General features: G+C 32.7%; 2 protein-coding genes across 2 annotated transcripts; both read left to right on the top strand.

Annotated features, from left to right (window-relative positions):
- The first annotated feature begins 4,132 nt into the window (after window positions 1-4,132).
- Window positions 4,133-6,666, top strand: LOC145121096 (calcium-binding EF hand family protein). The gene is made up of 7 exons (XM_079056870.1): window positions 4,133-4,517; window positions 4,731-4,798; window positions 5,168-5,391; window positions 5,459-5,542; window positions 5,624-5,837; window positions 5,914-6,210; window positions 6,298-6,666. Exons 1-7 carry the CDS (start codon window positions 4,193-4,195, stop codon window positions 6,460-6,462), a joined length of 1,377 nt encoding a protein of 458 aa, XP_078912996.1. The 5' UTR covers window positions 4,133-4,192; the 3' UTR covers window positions 6,463-6,666.
- A 3,347-nt stretch (window positions 6,667-10,013) lies between these two features.
- Window positions 10,014-12,446, top strand: RID3 (Transducin/WD40 repeat-like superfamily protein). The gene is made up of 8 exons (XM_079054448.1): window positions 10,014-10,341; window positions 10,592-10,705; window positions 10,858-10,991; window positions 11,096-11,243; window positions 11,308-11,519; window positions 11,603-11,730; window positions 11,816-12,060; window positions 12,148-12,446. Exons 1-8 carry the CDS (start codon window positions 10,132-10,134, stop codon window positions 12,316-12,318), a joined length of 1,362 nt encoding a protein of 453 aa, XP_078910574.1. The 5' UTR covers window positions 10,014-10,131; the 3' UTR covers window positions 12,319-12,446.
- Window positions 12,447-15,311: the final 2,865 nt, after the last annotated feature.

Below are 15,311 nucleotides of genomic sequence, written 5' to 3'. Positions count from 1 at the left end.
GAATGTGTGGTTTCCGCCTCATTCCCTGTACCTTGTTTGGTTGTGGGTTTAGGGCAGATCTACACAATTAACCGATTGTTCGATATTGGTTTATACATAACTAGTATGAAATAAGTAGTTATAGAAGGAATGGGTTTAACCATGCTTTCAATAAGAAAATATTGGATTTTCTTGAGGAACATTATCAATAGATTTCAAAGGACCACTATAGTTAACTTTGTAAGTACTTAGTGAATACTTCAGGGTTATATACATGAAGATCCGACAACCAGTGGAATGTGTGGTCTCCGCCTCATTTCCTGTTCCTTGTTTGGTTGTGGGCTTGGGGCAGAACTACACAATCGATTGTTTGTTCGATATGGATTGTATATGATTTGTACACACTAAGTACTCGCAGGAGGAACTACTAAGAATCATTTTACTTAACATTCATTACATCTGAGAATATAAGGTTTTCTGGAGAAACACAACGCACTTTTCGAAAGAACATAGAACCTGTTTTCTAAAACAAAACGCTTATGAACTCACCAGCTTAATGCTGATACTCTTTCAAACCTACTTGTATTCTCAGGACATTAGTAGACAGGTACACGCACCGGATTCAAGAAGATGGAGCATAGTAACTTTGAGTCTTTACTTGTTATTTACTTTTGGAGTCAATCGTGTATGATTCGAATGTAATGTAAACATTATACTATTAATACAATGGTTGTTGTTGCTTTGATTACTATTATTTAATTGTTTTGATACTATACATGACGTCCTCCACCCCCGAACTTTTACACCGTTCCGGTTTGGGGGTATGACAAAATAGAACATAAGCACCCTTATTTCTTTTCGTAAACCGAGACAAATATTCCCAAAGCATTTTCTACCTTCTTCCCGTGGAGCATAAATATTAACCATAAAACAATGAAGGTTAAAAAAATCCATACCCTTTCAACAATGAGGACGTTTTCCAAAGAAGTAATATTCTTTTTAGAGAACACAACAGGATCCCATAGAGAACTAATACCGCCTGACATGCCTCGAGCACTAGACGAAGCAAATTCAAAAGAAAAGTTACCCCAAATACTCTTTAATGAAAACAAATCAATTGTAGTTAATCTAATTTCCTGCATCCCACTAAAAGAAACCCCCATTCGAGAACAAAGAAAAGAAATACGACTTCTTTTTTCCTTCTTACCCAAACCACAAACATTAATAGTCATAATATTCATTTGTTTACTAGCTCCACACCCATTTTGTTTAATTATAGATTCCATATTATCACTAACACATGTCATACCATACCAAAGTTTTGTTCCAACCTCAATAAATCTAGCAATAACATTTGCTACATCCAGTTTTGAGGTTGACTTATACTTCTTGCCATTATGACTAGATCGACTACGAGAATTAACCCCATTAGAATTAGAAAACGAGTCAGCAAAACGAGTTGTACAAGTATTTTCAACCTCCTTATCATTACCAAAATTTTTAAAGCCAGGCGCCCTCGATAGGGATGCAAAATTATCACCTTGGACTGATTTCTCCTTATCTACTATACCAGGTTTTACAATTTCTTCTACACCACATTCCTGATTAACATTTTCATATCCTCATATTTTCTTTCTTTGGGTGAATTCTCATGCTTCTTTCACATTCATATCTTCCATATCCATATCTTTAACTCCTCCCTTCTGTGAAGTAGAGTGTGCATAATGGTCTGGGGAATTCGGATTTGACCCGCCACTTTTACCTTGATTATGATCATCGCCTCTTGTATGAACTGAATTATCTTGTTCATCGTTAGCCCTTGTTTCAACATTATCAAAACTTCCAAAAAATCTCTCCCTCTTCATGTTCAGATTATGAGTCTGAATGAGTTTCTTGCCCACTTTCTTTGTGTTCATCTTGGTCAATATTTTCAATAGTGGGAATCCAATATGACGCTTCTATGACAAAACATGTAAATTTATGGCCACCAATATCAACTGCCACCTTACCTGCAATTTTATCCATATGTGAGGTTTTAATACAAACCCTACCGGATCCAGCTGGGCCATCTTCATCCTCATCGATAAAAAGAACCTCACCCCAAGATGAAGCCACTTTTTTGAAGGCAGATGGAGTCCATGCACAAAGTGATAGACCAAGAACTTCCACTCAAATCACCCGTTAGCCAAACATATTGACTACCAACTTTTTGACAGCCCTAACGAAGAGTGTAGGTGTGGGGAGGGGTAGATGGGTTCATTTATTTTTACTTTTTAAAAACTAAAATTAGTTAAAAATATAAAATATATAAAAAATAGTAGAAAAATCATTTTATTTATATCAAAAGACAACCACAAGAAACTGAAACAATATAACCAAAAGTAAAATAAAAACTAAACACACTAAATTTTTATAAATATAGAGCAATCATATAATCTTATTTCAGGTAATATATGTCCCAAATTGAATTTAAAAAATAGAATAACTATTCTGCTAAGATAAACCATGGGCCTCAAAAAGATGATTCAATCAATTCCATGGACTAACAAACCATCGGCCTTAAAAACATTCTTTAATTCCATGGGCATGGAATAAACTCGCTAGCAAACCATGGGCATGAAACATGACCATACCAAACCTTGACTAATTTATAATGATCATCATTAATGAATGATAGCATATTTTTACATTAAAGTCTTACCAATAAAAATATCGGCATTTAATTTTCAACTGGCCAACAAAAAATTGAGTAATTAGTATTCCTATACATTATATTTGATTGTTTGTTATAAATTAATTATTAAGCTTGTACTAATTAAAAAAATTATGCTTTGCAAAATATAGTAACTTCGCAAATATACTTTGCAAAACCATTCTCTTGGTGGCGGCTCATTGGGTAAAGCTTGGGCATCCGGTAAAGGAGGTCTCAAATTAAAAATTTTGGGGTTCAATCAAAGAATATGAGTATCATTTTATACTTTTTAGTATAGCATTTACTTTTTAAATATTATAAGTTTCATTTTATCTGTTTATATTTTTTTTTCAATATAACATTTTACCTTTTAAATATTAAAAGTTAAATAGTAAAATCATTAAAAAAATAATTTTATTTTTTTCTTATATATATATATATATATATATATATATATATATATATATATATATTAAATATATTTTTATTAAACTAAACAAATAATCAAATTATGTATTTATATGACAAAGTACAAAAAGATCTAAATATATATTTAAACAAATGTAGCCCTAGGTTATGTGTTGTATTTATTTTCATCTTTAACAATTCCGAGTCACCTCAGTATCACATAATTCTTATCTTTCATCTTTCAAACCATATTATATTTGTCTTTCATTTTTTAGGAGCAATATACAAATTCTAATGCACAATTACATCGGAAGAAAAGGGGAAAAAGCAACAAGCAACAAGGCATCACTACGATGAAGTTTCGAATCTTTGGGGTTGTCGTAAGAGGCATGGTGTTCACATCGGAGCCAAAGGTCCACATTAGCACCCTCCTAAATGTGGGACATGTATAGCATATAGCCTTATAGATTAATACGTACTTCACTGCCAAACAACTATTTACCCACTTAATCAATATTATGGAAGCATTTAGAAACAAATATTTTAAAGATTTTACGAGCTTTTAGGTTTTTAGTTTTCTTCTTTTATAACAAACTTTATTTGAGAGTATTTATCACTTTTATTTTGTAACAAAATTTTATAATCCAAAAACTATTTCAAATAGGTTTTAGAAAATTTTAGCTTTTGTGTAGTTTTATACATTTTAATAACTTAAAACTAATTTTATAAAGTATTTTTATACAAATAGAATATACAATTTTCGACTTCCAACTATTTTTATCAAACATACCATATATATTAACACCTTCTAGAGTTACTTTATTTTTTACTTTAATTATGAAAAATGGAAAATGATGATGAATATTTTGAATTATAATATAAACAAAACATATTTTTTCTATCTATAGTTTTATTAGTTTTTCTTGAAATATATTATTATTGATAATAATTATTTTATTATTCAGAGAAAAGAAAAAGAAAACGGAAAGGAAGACGGTCAACGGCTTAACGAACCTGTGGGCAAATGCCGCTTATAAAGCAACATGGCGGTTATTTATCGCCGGTTAATCAAAACCGACTTTCAAGTTTCAATCACTCCCAGATTCGTCAACCATGTCTTCTCTCAGGCGATCAACTCCCTCCATTCACCACCAAATCCGTTCAATATCCTCAACACCACCTTCATTGATCGCAACATCAATCACCACCGCCGCCCCCGATTCTCATAACAGAAACCCTAGTTTACTGCGATGGCTTTCCGCCGTCGTCGCAGGCACCGGCGTCGGGATCTCTCTTTACTGGTGCTCACCTTCTGTATCGTCGACATACGCGGTGAAATCAGCTTTGGGTTTTGCTGATTGGATGACGGCAACTGCTGACAGATTTAAGGAATTGTACGACGGCCAGCCTTTGTCAAGTTCTAGTTTCTTCATCAGAGGTAAACGTTCGTTCTATCGGATTGAATTAGCGTTTTTATTATTATTCTTTTGTGTTCGAAGCTTTCACCCAAATTGTTATGTTCATGAATTTGGGGATTAATAATGCTCCAAAGTTTTTCGGCTTAGGGTTTCCTGTCAAGTTCCGATCCAAATACGTGTTATTTGGAAATGCAACAAGCTGTTGATCGTTGATTGTTCTGATGTCTGTACAGATGCGTTGCGGAGAAGAATCTTCTTCAACTATGAGAAAAGATTGAGGATGTTAAGTCCTCCTCAAAAGGTACAGAAAAAAAAAAGAATTTTGTTATTGAATGAACTTTCAGCTCCTAATTGCTCTCTTAGATGATACCTTATCTATATGCTGTTTATTGTAGTGACTAGTGAGAACAGTGTGGTCATCTAAAATAAGATAAGATCTATTTGGGATTATATATTTCTACACAATTGTTCAACTTCAACTTGCCTATTGTTTCTCGTTTTGTAATAAGTCTTTCAACTTCCAAACCTTTTTGTATGTTTTATGGCAGGCACACTGACCTTGGTTCTAGCATATCTATGGTGGATATGATTCCAAAGGTCTCTTACATATTAAAAAGATGTTGAATTTATTATAAGTTGAATTAAAAGTCAAACCTTGTTTTGTTTGAAGGTATTTGAATACTTTGCATCAGTCAGGACTACAAGAGGGGAAATTCTTATGACACCTGGCGATTTGATGCGTGCAATTGTTCCTGTATTCCCTCCTTCTGAATCAAACCTTGTACGCGATGGATCTCTTAGAGGAGAAAGACGTCCAGGAGAATTGCATTGTGCTCCTTCAGAATTTTTCATGCTTTTTGATGTCAACAATGATGGGCTCATATCTTTTAAAGAGTGAGTTCTTGGATTTTAGATCTTTTATTTTTTGTTCCTTATTACTAATATCTTTTTTTCTTCACAGGTATATATTTTTTGTTACACTACTCAGCATACCCGAGTCCAGCTTTTCAGTCGCTTTTAAAATGTTTGACATCGACAATGATGGGTAAGCTAAGCAGCCATTTTAAAATGCTTGAAACCTTTTTATATTACTGAGTGGCTTAATTTTGTGTGAATCCACCCACAGGGAGATAGATAGAGAAGAATTTAAAAAAGTGATGGCTTTAATGCGAGGTCATAATAGACAAGGCGCTTATCAGAAGGGTGGAAATCGCACTGGATTTAAAGTTGGAGGTCGTTTAGAAAATGGAGGACTTGTGAACTACTTTTTTGGTGAAGATGGAAACAAACGCTTACAACTTGAAAAATTTGTTCAATTTCTACGGGATCTCCACCATGAGGTACATAATTTCATTGTACTTTTATATTTTTTAACCCTATGTCTGATAAACCTTTTATTATTGCATTATGTATTAGATGATATGGTTGGAGTTTTCACATTATGATTTCAAATCAAGTGGGACAATATCAGCTAAGGATTTTGTGTTGTCAATGGTGGCATCTGGTGATATACGACATATGAACAGGTTGCTTGATCGTGTTGATGAGTTGGATCATGAGTCTCACTTGAAAGACATACGGATTTCATTTGAGGAATTTAAAAACTTTGCTGAATTACGTAAAAGATTGCAACCCTTTTCTCTTGCCCTTTTCAGCTACGGAAAAATCAACGGGTTTTTGACTAGGAATGATTTTCAACGAGCTGCTTCTCATGTAAGATTACTAAAATACCCCCGTGTTTCTCCATTTGAGGAATTTAAAAGCATTAGTCTTATCACTTATGTTATGTTTTGTATGCAGGTATGTGGGATATCGTTGAGTGAGAATGTAATTGAGCTGATTTTTCACTTATTTGATGCAAATCAAGATGGGCATTTATGTTCGGATGAGTTTTTACGGGTTATGCATAGACGGGAAAGAGAAATAGCTCAACGCACAAAGTCCGGAATCATGAATCCCGTGTGATTCAATTCCATTCCAGAGGTACATACAACAACACAGGATTTGCTGACTTGTTGCTGACGTAAGCTGAGGTAGAGATTTAGGAACAAAATATGGAGAACTTGTATTTGTGATTCATTGTTGGTAATGATGTTGTCACATTTTTATATAATGTATAGTCGCACTACTTGGCATTTGGATATTATATATTATTACTACCTTCACCTACACCTACTTCATGTTCATCTCCCGCATTATTTATTTTGACTAGAAAAAAGGTGATGTCATCTGTAATTAGTTATAGGTAATGAAACCAAGTAAAACCTGGTTTAGAATCAACAAGTTAAAGGATAAAAAGTAAAATCGGTGATGTGCAAGTCAAAATCGAAAGCAAAACCAAAAATAAAGTACAATATACGAAACATATTACCTTCAACTAGGGGTGTCAAAAAAACCCGAACCCGAATAAGGTAATTAGGATCAGGTTTAATAGTAGGGTTAGAACTCTTAACCGGGTTATACGGGTTAACCCGACTAACCCGAATTGTTATTAGGGTCGGGTTTAGGGTTGATTTTTTCAAAACAATTCGGGTTTCGGGTCAACCCGAATAACCCGATTAAGAATTTATTACCAAAACTCTTTTATTGCGTTGAATGACATGAATTCAAGATCCCATGAGATTTTACAACTAATACATATTTCTTATTTAAACAAACCAGAGAGTAAAATTACTATGTATGGAGATGTATAAAATGGTATAATTTTCCTCTCCTCTTAATGTGTTGTAAAGTTTACCAATTTTATTCACCGTTTATAAATTCATATCGTATACCAACTTTACATTTTAAGTCCCTATACATGTGGATTATGTATTAAAATGACACAACATAAATTCATTTTACATTCCAACCTCAACCCGAAAAACCCAACCCGTTTAACCCGAAACCCGATTAACCCGAACCCGACTAACCCGTACCTTACTAGGGTCGGGTTTCAGGTGAATATTTTTTCAAGAAAAACCCGACTAACCCGACCCGTTTAATCCGAAATCCGATCGGGTTAACCCGATTAACAACCCTACCTTCAACCATCAACATCAACAATTACTAAAAATAGTTTAGTATAAAAATAGGAAAACAAAAATAAACAAAAAATTAGTTCACTTAATGAACCCATAAAACGCTAGTCAAATATAGTCCCACATCTGGTCCGGATAATCTAAAATTTCCTCTTTCCCCTTAATTCCAGAAAACCCGGTTTCTTCCATTTTTAAAGATGCCAAAGATCCAAATCATTCTCAAGAAAACCTCGAAAATATTATAAACTAAATAGAAGACCATTGAAATATTATGAAGTTTCATCCTCTAGAAAAAATCTGAATGAAGACAACAATCAGTCAGATTATACGTTCTGTTAGATTCAAGTGTCCATCATATACATAGAATCTTTTTTTGTATATGACAAAAATACTACTATTACAAGATTCTCCTTCAAATAATAGCCCACAACTTTCATTTATGAGTAATATAGTTCAAGCATTAATAGCATAGACTACCACCACAACTTTCTATTTGTTAAAATTTTAAGCAATAGTTCAAGACCATCATAATGCAATTCACTTGTTATAGAAAAGACATATGTGTACTCTTCTCAACAGTTCCCGTTCCGATCAAAAGTTTCACTAAAAATTTCTCTATATAAAGAGCCATTTGCTTAAGAATTAGATAAAGCCACTTAGAAGCAAGAAAACATCTCTCTTTCAAACCATTCGCTTAAAAATTCTTGCCTTTGTCAAGTTGGTAGCATAAAAAGTTGTATGACATTGAAGTTTATATGTAAGTTATCCTTCTTTATTTACTTTTAGTTTTTGAAGGGATTTCTTAAAAGAAAAAACCGTAAATCCTATAATATTATTATTTTAATTTAAAGTTTCCATATGTTAAAAAATTTATGTATTTTAATTTTCGTTTGTTAGCAACTATAAAATATCATAAAGTTTGTTTTATAATAATCTTTATTGTTTGTTATGTCTTAATTTCCCTATGTAAAATATTATAAAAATATTTAAATGTCTATATTATAATCTCTATTTTTTTTACATAGTGAGCTAAATATATAGGACTTATGAAAGACCAAAATAAGTCTGTTAAAATTAAACTGTTCATATTTTGGTGGAGAAAAGTATGAAATAGAGATTATTTTTAAATTAAAAAACTCTTTTAGAAACTACAAATTATAATGATGTTTAGGAGTGAACTTAAGGGAAATGAAGTAAAGATTTGTTTAAATTAATGCTATCAAACAACACGACGACACAACAACATACACTTGTATCCCTTCTTTATTGTTTATCATGTATTTTAATTCATCTATGTAAAATATTCTAAAAAAATATCAAAAGGTTTGTTTATAATCTCTATTTTTTACTTAGTGATCCGAACATATATGACTTACGAAAGGTGGGGTGAAATTGTTAATTTTTTTTTTTTTTTTTTTTTTTTTTTTTTGTGTGGGAAAAGGTGTGAAATAGATATTACTATTTAAATTAAAAAAAACTTTTGGGAACTAGAATTACAAATTATATTGATATTGAGGAGCAAACTTAAGAGAAATACCGAAAACTTAAGGGATTCTAAGTCAAATATTTTTTTAAAACTTATTGACTTATTGATTTTTGTCATCACAAAAACTAATCCAAACACCTAAAAAAAACTTTTTTTGCTATCACCACAAGTCAATATACTTTTGCTCAAAAGCACTTTTAGAGTTTAAAAAAACAATCAAACACCCCCTAAAACCAAGGAATATATGCACAAACTTTCTAAATGAAAGTTATAGTTGATAGGGTGAAAACAGGTCAATCGAAATGCATATGAGGAAGATCGAAGGGTTCAAAATTGACAAAAAATGAAAATCAAACAAATGCAAAACCAAAGCCTATGAAGGTTAAAGTTTCCAAGGGCGTGTTCGGCACGTAGCATTTAAGAGCTTCCAACGTTTGACAAAACGTTCCATTTTGAACAGAAAGTCTCGTTCGATACTACAAGCTTCTAGCATTTAGTTTAAATAAAACGCTCCAAATCCAAATGTTACTTCATATAGCGTTTAACAAAACGCTACAAGCTACAAGCTACCCGATACTCACTATAAGTTATCCGCCAACAGCTAATTTTGCCGAACACTCCCCAAGTGCAATCATAAGGTTAAGAGAAATCTACAGAAAAATCCTAAAATTTTGGGAAAAGTTTTAAAAAAGTTCTAAAAAAGTTTTTAAACAGAAAAGTTTCATTATTTTGAGAAAGTCACATAATATGTCATTTGCTGTTCAAATATAAAAAATGAATTTTTCGTTAGTTTGGACAAAATGATAATCAGGACTTTTTTGTTAATTTTTTTTGAGGACTTTATTAACTTTTCCAATAAATTTGAGACTTTTATGTAGATTTGTTAATTGTTTAATCTCAATGCTATTTAAAAAAATAATAATAAAAAAAATAAAAAAAATTAAAGAATTAGGGTAAATTTGTGTTTTTTTGAAAAAACTTTTTCATATGTGCGGACGATACGCTTAAAACCCTCGTACTGCAGTTCCTAAACCCACGATCGGTTGATTTTCTTGCAGCTTCCATCTCCTCCGCATTCTCGGCCGTCTCTACAACCGAACCTCCATCAAGCCCTTAAATTCTCTATAAATGGAAGATGAAGTAGTCATCGCTTCTTCATCCATCGAAGCCGGAATCGGTTGCTGGGGCCTTCGTTCCGGTGCAGAACATCTCCGCTACCGCTCATGCGCCTCTCCTCCTCACGGCCTTGTATCCGTCGCTGGACGCTTCCTTGCTTCCTCCCAGCTCCGTGATTCTTCATCATCCTCTGGCTCCGTTCTCTTCTGGTCGTGGAACAAGGTAATTACTGCATCACATTTCTCTAAATGTTCGAACACATTGTTCGATTAGGTTTTCAACATACAGTGGAATTGCAAGGGAAATATGATAGCTTAATTCTTAATTACTTACTGTTGTCTAGATTCTGATAGGAGTTCAATCACCCAACATTCACTACATTAAACTATATAACTATTTATGTAGTTCATATAACTTTTTCATTTGAAAAGTATCAAATTTGTCACTTATGTTCTGGTTTTCGCTGTTGCAGCCTCAGGTAGAAGTTAAGAGTTTTCCAGCTGAAGCAATCAATCCTCTTGCTTGCAATAGTGATGGCACTTACATAGTAGGAGGAGGAGTTTCTGGTCATATTTACTTGTGGGAGGTGAGTAATGAGATGTCAATAGCTGAAACAATCAATCCTCTTTTAGCGATTTCTCTCCTTTTATCTAAATCACTCTTCAAATTATATTGATAACTCTATTATTTTGATTTACTGTATACACTTTATTGTAAGAAACTGATCTTTTATCATAGGTTGCAACAGGTAGATTATTGAAGAAATGGCATGGCCATTATAGGCCTGTTACTTGCTTGGTGTTTTCTAATGATCAATCACTTTTGATTTCTGGATCCGAGGATGGAACTGTTCGAGTCTGGTCACTTCTGATGTATGTATAATTACTCATTTACCCTTTTACATTCATGATCTGCAATTTTAGGGTTTATCACCAATAAACTCAAAACACATACATTTTCTACCTATTGTGATTAGGATATTTGATGAGGAAGGACAACAGAGAGCAGGACATCTGTATGAGTACAGTTTCACTGGTCATGCTTTACCTGTAACAGACATTGTTACAGGCTATGGAGGATCCAATGCAATTATCTTATCTTCTTCTCTAGATCGTACTTGCAAGGTACATATTGCATAAATATTCGGAAAAAGACATGAATGCCCTCATGAATTTGTTTAAATTACAGGTATGGAGCCTAGCTAGAGGGACATTGTTGAGAAATATTGTGTTCCCTTCAATAATTGATGCAGTTGCATTAGATCCAGGGGAACATGTTTTTTATGCTGGTGGGAGAGATGGGAAAATATACATTGCAGAACTCAATGCTCAAACTACATCCAACAATAACAACAACAACAACTATGGTTTGCATATCATTGGCACATTATCTGATCAAAGGTATGTGAAACCCAAACTTTTTTACAATATAATATTGTTAAATTAATAATCTAATTCCAACTTTTTTCTTGTATTTGTAATAGTAAGGCGATATGCTCTTTGGGTTTTGCATTGGATGGATTTCAATTGGTTGTTGGATCAGAGGATGGAATGGTTCGTGTTTGGGACACTAAAACTCGTAATATCATTCGTGTTTTTAAACATGCGAAAGGTAAAGTTTTTTTAAAAAAATATTATTTTAGTTACTTTTCTTTTAATTAAAGAAAAAAAATTATATTTCTTTGTTGTGGTGGCAGGTCCTGTTAACAATATTGTTGTTATGCGACAACCAGCAGCGCTTTACCCTCGAACAGCAGGAAATAATAATAATCAAGGTCCAATGGGAAGAAGACACGTGGCATTACCACCTCCACTTGAGAAATACTCTTCAATAGATGAACACTCAGAGCTTAATGCATTCATCACTCCTCGATCCAATTCTTATGATGCCACCACCTACACCACTCTTCAATCTATGAACAACCAGATTAATGAGCTTCAGGTTAGTATTATCTTATCAATTTAATATTATAATTATCATATGAACAATAGTGTTTCTTACATTTAATCATTTCATAAATTTTGTCAGCAACATGGTTCTTCTGGAGCTTCTGAAATGGAACTGGAAAGACTAAAACTAGACTGCAAAAGATCCATGCAAATGGTCCAACAATGGAAGAAAATGTATCAAAATTTGAATCAATTTTGTGTTGGTGAGCTCTTAAATGGAGAAGGTGATGAAACCAACTTGATGCTCTAAAAAATTTCAGCCTCTTCTTCTACTTATGATTTAATACCTTCTTACCCGTATTATATTTTTATCATGTTATTCAAAATTTTGTTGTGTTGAAGTTTTATATATTTGAGAGTATCGACCCAAGTTCCAAATTTTGTAGCGTTTTTTTTTTCTTCGTAAATTTAGACTACGATATTTGATTTTAATTCATAGTAGCAACATACTTATATTTTTCACGGCTAATAGTAATATGTAAACCCATAACAACATAGTTACATTTTTACGGATAATTGTAATAAGTAAACCAATAACAAGGCACTTGCATTTTTTTTGATAATGGCAATGTATAACATAAAAGTTGTATGTATTTGACAAGTTTTAGGTTATATATTGCTATTATCGGTAAGAAAGGTAAATATGTTGGTATGATTGGAAGTTCATTTTGACCACACATGATTTTCCTAGTGAAAAATACAAAAAATTTGTATATATTTATGGGTGCTAGTTTAACATGCATGCCTTCCAAGTGAGTAAATGTTTTTTGAGTTTTGATCATAATTTCCAAGTACATATAAACATAACATGGGCAAACATTCCAATTTCAAAGTTGAAATACCATTTAAACATTAATCATACCCATATGATTTGATATCAACTTAACAGTTACATGGTCAACAATAATATCACATACAAGCAATAACCATTAGCCAATAAATCATATACCAACTAGCTGCTGCTAGGGAAATTCTATTGGCTCTTTCCTATTTTTACCTTGATTATATATCGTGTCTTCCAATTATAATGTAAACCAGAAATAAAACGAAGTAAGAAGTTAGTACATTGATACGGACCCATCTCATACTAGGCCCGCATCATGCCCTAAGCCCAAGTGTAGAACTCACTCTTAAAAGTCAGCTTGTAGGAGGAGGGGACACCTAGACTTATAAGCCACTAACTTATAGTACTTTCGGCCGATGTGGGATCATAACATACATAATCAAAGGTTTGTTAATTAAGTAATAACAAGAAATTGTTACCTTTGGCGACATAATCATCTTTTAGAACTTATTTTATGTTGTCTACAATTGGTTTTATTGATTTTTTTGCCTAATGTTAAGTGCAAACCAAAGCCTTTATTATGGTTGTGGAGAATTTTGTTTGGTACACATCTAATATACGTTTGTTTGTACTAGAAGTTGCATTAGACGTCAAAATAGAAATTTGAATTCCTAAAACAGCTACCAACATTACCGTACAAATTGTTAAATATAATAAATACTATAAAAGGTATATAAATAATTAAAATTAGACTCTTTGTCATGCGAGATACAATCGGGTAACGAGATGCCTTTTGTTTCCACCAAAGTAGAATATCAAACTCCTTATTATATGGAGTTATCGGCAATAAGTATTAAGGACTTAATCACGTCAACTATGTTTCCGTTGAAGTTGAGGGGTTCTTTGTTTCTATTAGGAAATCACCCACAAAGTCATCCTCGTCAACAACGCACACTACATTTTGACCAACACGTGTATGAGAAGATATGTTAGACTTTATATTTTCTAACTTTTCCTTGTGCACATTAAAAAGTTTCTCGATTCTTTTCCAGATCCAGTATTAAGGACTTAATCTTCAAAGTAATAGTAATAGCCGAGTTGGAAATGCAATTTTTTTTTTCTGTTATAGTGAACATAACCTACATCTCAAAGGCACGTCGAAGAAAGAAAAACTTCATATGTGGATCCAATACAACCACAAAGTATATAAAGTTGTTGAGTTTTTCGATGTTGCACCAATATTTTTCGTATTTACTTTTCATATCATTGCCTATCAAGCAAAATTAGGGACTTACCGACCATTATTATAAATGTTTATATTAATCACATATGACTCCAAAAAAAACACAGGTGTTAACGGTTTTGTTGTCGTTGGTACTAAGTTCGTTTGATATTAAGTTTCTCAAGAAAGCCAACCATAACTCTGCAAACTTTATATTGCTCTTACTTGGAGGGTTTAGCTTTTCGTGCAAAGATATGATTTATTACAAAGATATGATTTATCACAATGAACAAAATGATTTTTTTTGAACGACAAATCTACTCTACTCTTAAACTACTCCTGAATCCACCTATGTCCCCAACGAGACTAGAACCCCCAGCCTCAAGGACAATGAACAAAATGTTAGTTTTCTTAAACAACTTTAATATACCATCTTTAGGGGTATGTAACTTGTAACTCAGTCAATATACAAGCAAATAAGGCGTTTACCTATTCCAAAATATAGGTAAAACAATGAACTACATGCTGAAATAAAAATTTGGGCCAATCAGATTAAAAACAAAGTAGTTATGACAATTTAAAGTGGAGTGATATTTTGCCCAATGCAAAAAAGAAAAAAAAAAGAAAACAAACAAATAAATGTAATGAAATAACGAATTACCTTTAACTTAAATCCGAACAAATACATGTTCCAAGTCTAGAACAATCTTCAATAACTTGTACGCCGATTTTCATGGAGTGGGACAATCGTTGCACAAAAATTTATTTGATTCCACTTTTAGTTCTTTCATTCAATCTTTAAACCTTGCGATCCGTTGAGTGGAGTTTCTAATGTACCATATGGTCTTTTGCATGCATTTAACACTACTTTGGTGTTGATCCAACCCTTATATAAAAATAAGGTTATGTATATGGGACATACACCTTATGTGTAAGTGTTTACCCACGTCGTATGTGCTTGTTAGCTTTTTTTTTTTATTAAAAATTTTATTGCTTTATCATTTGCACTGCATTATCTACAGTTATAATTATGTCATTTCATTGATACAATCTAGTATCTCTTGCCTAATGTGATATCCCTTTATGACTATCCAATGGTCTAAACTTAATTATTCTTTTTTGCATCACTCGATCATCGTCAATAAAATGTGTTGTGACCAACATATAACTCACCATTTGACATGAGATTCTTCCAATGATATGTCGATTCCTACTCCGATACCAATTGAAAGGATGT

Source organism: Lactuca virosa, chromosome 6, assembly GCF_052849685.1.
Source record: "Lactuca virosa cultivar CGN04683 chromosome 6, Lactuca_virosa_CGN04683_v6, whole genome shotgun sequence".
Lineage (NCBI taxonomy): Eukaryota > Viridiplantae > Streptophyta > Magnoliopsida > Asterales > Asteraceae > Lactuca > Lactuca virosa.
Note: the sequence above shows the minus strand (reverse complement) of the source record. Positions and strands in the feature narration are given on the sequence as shown.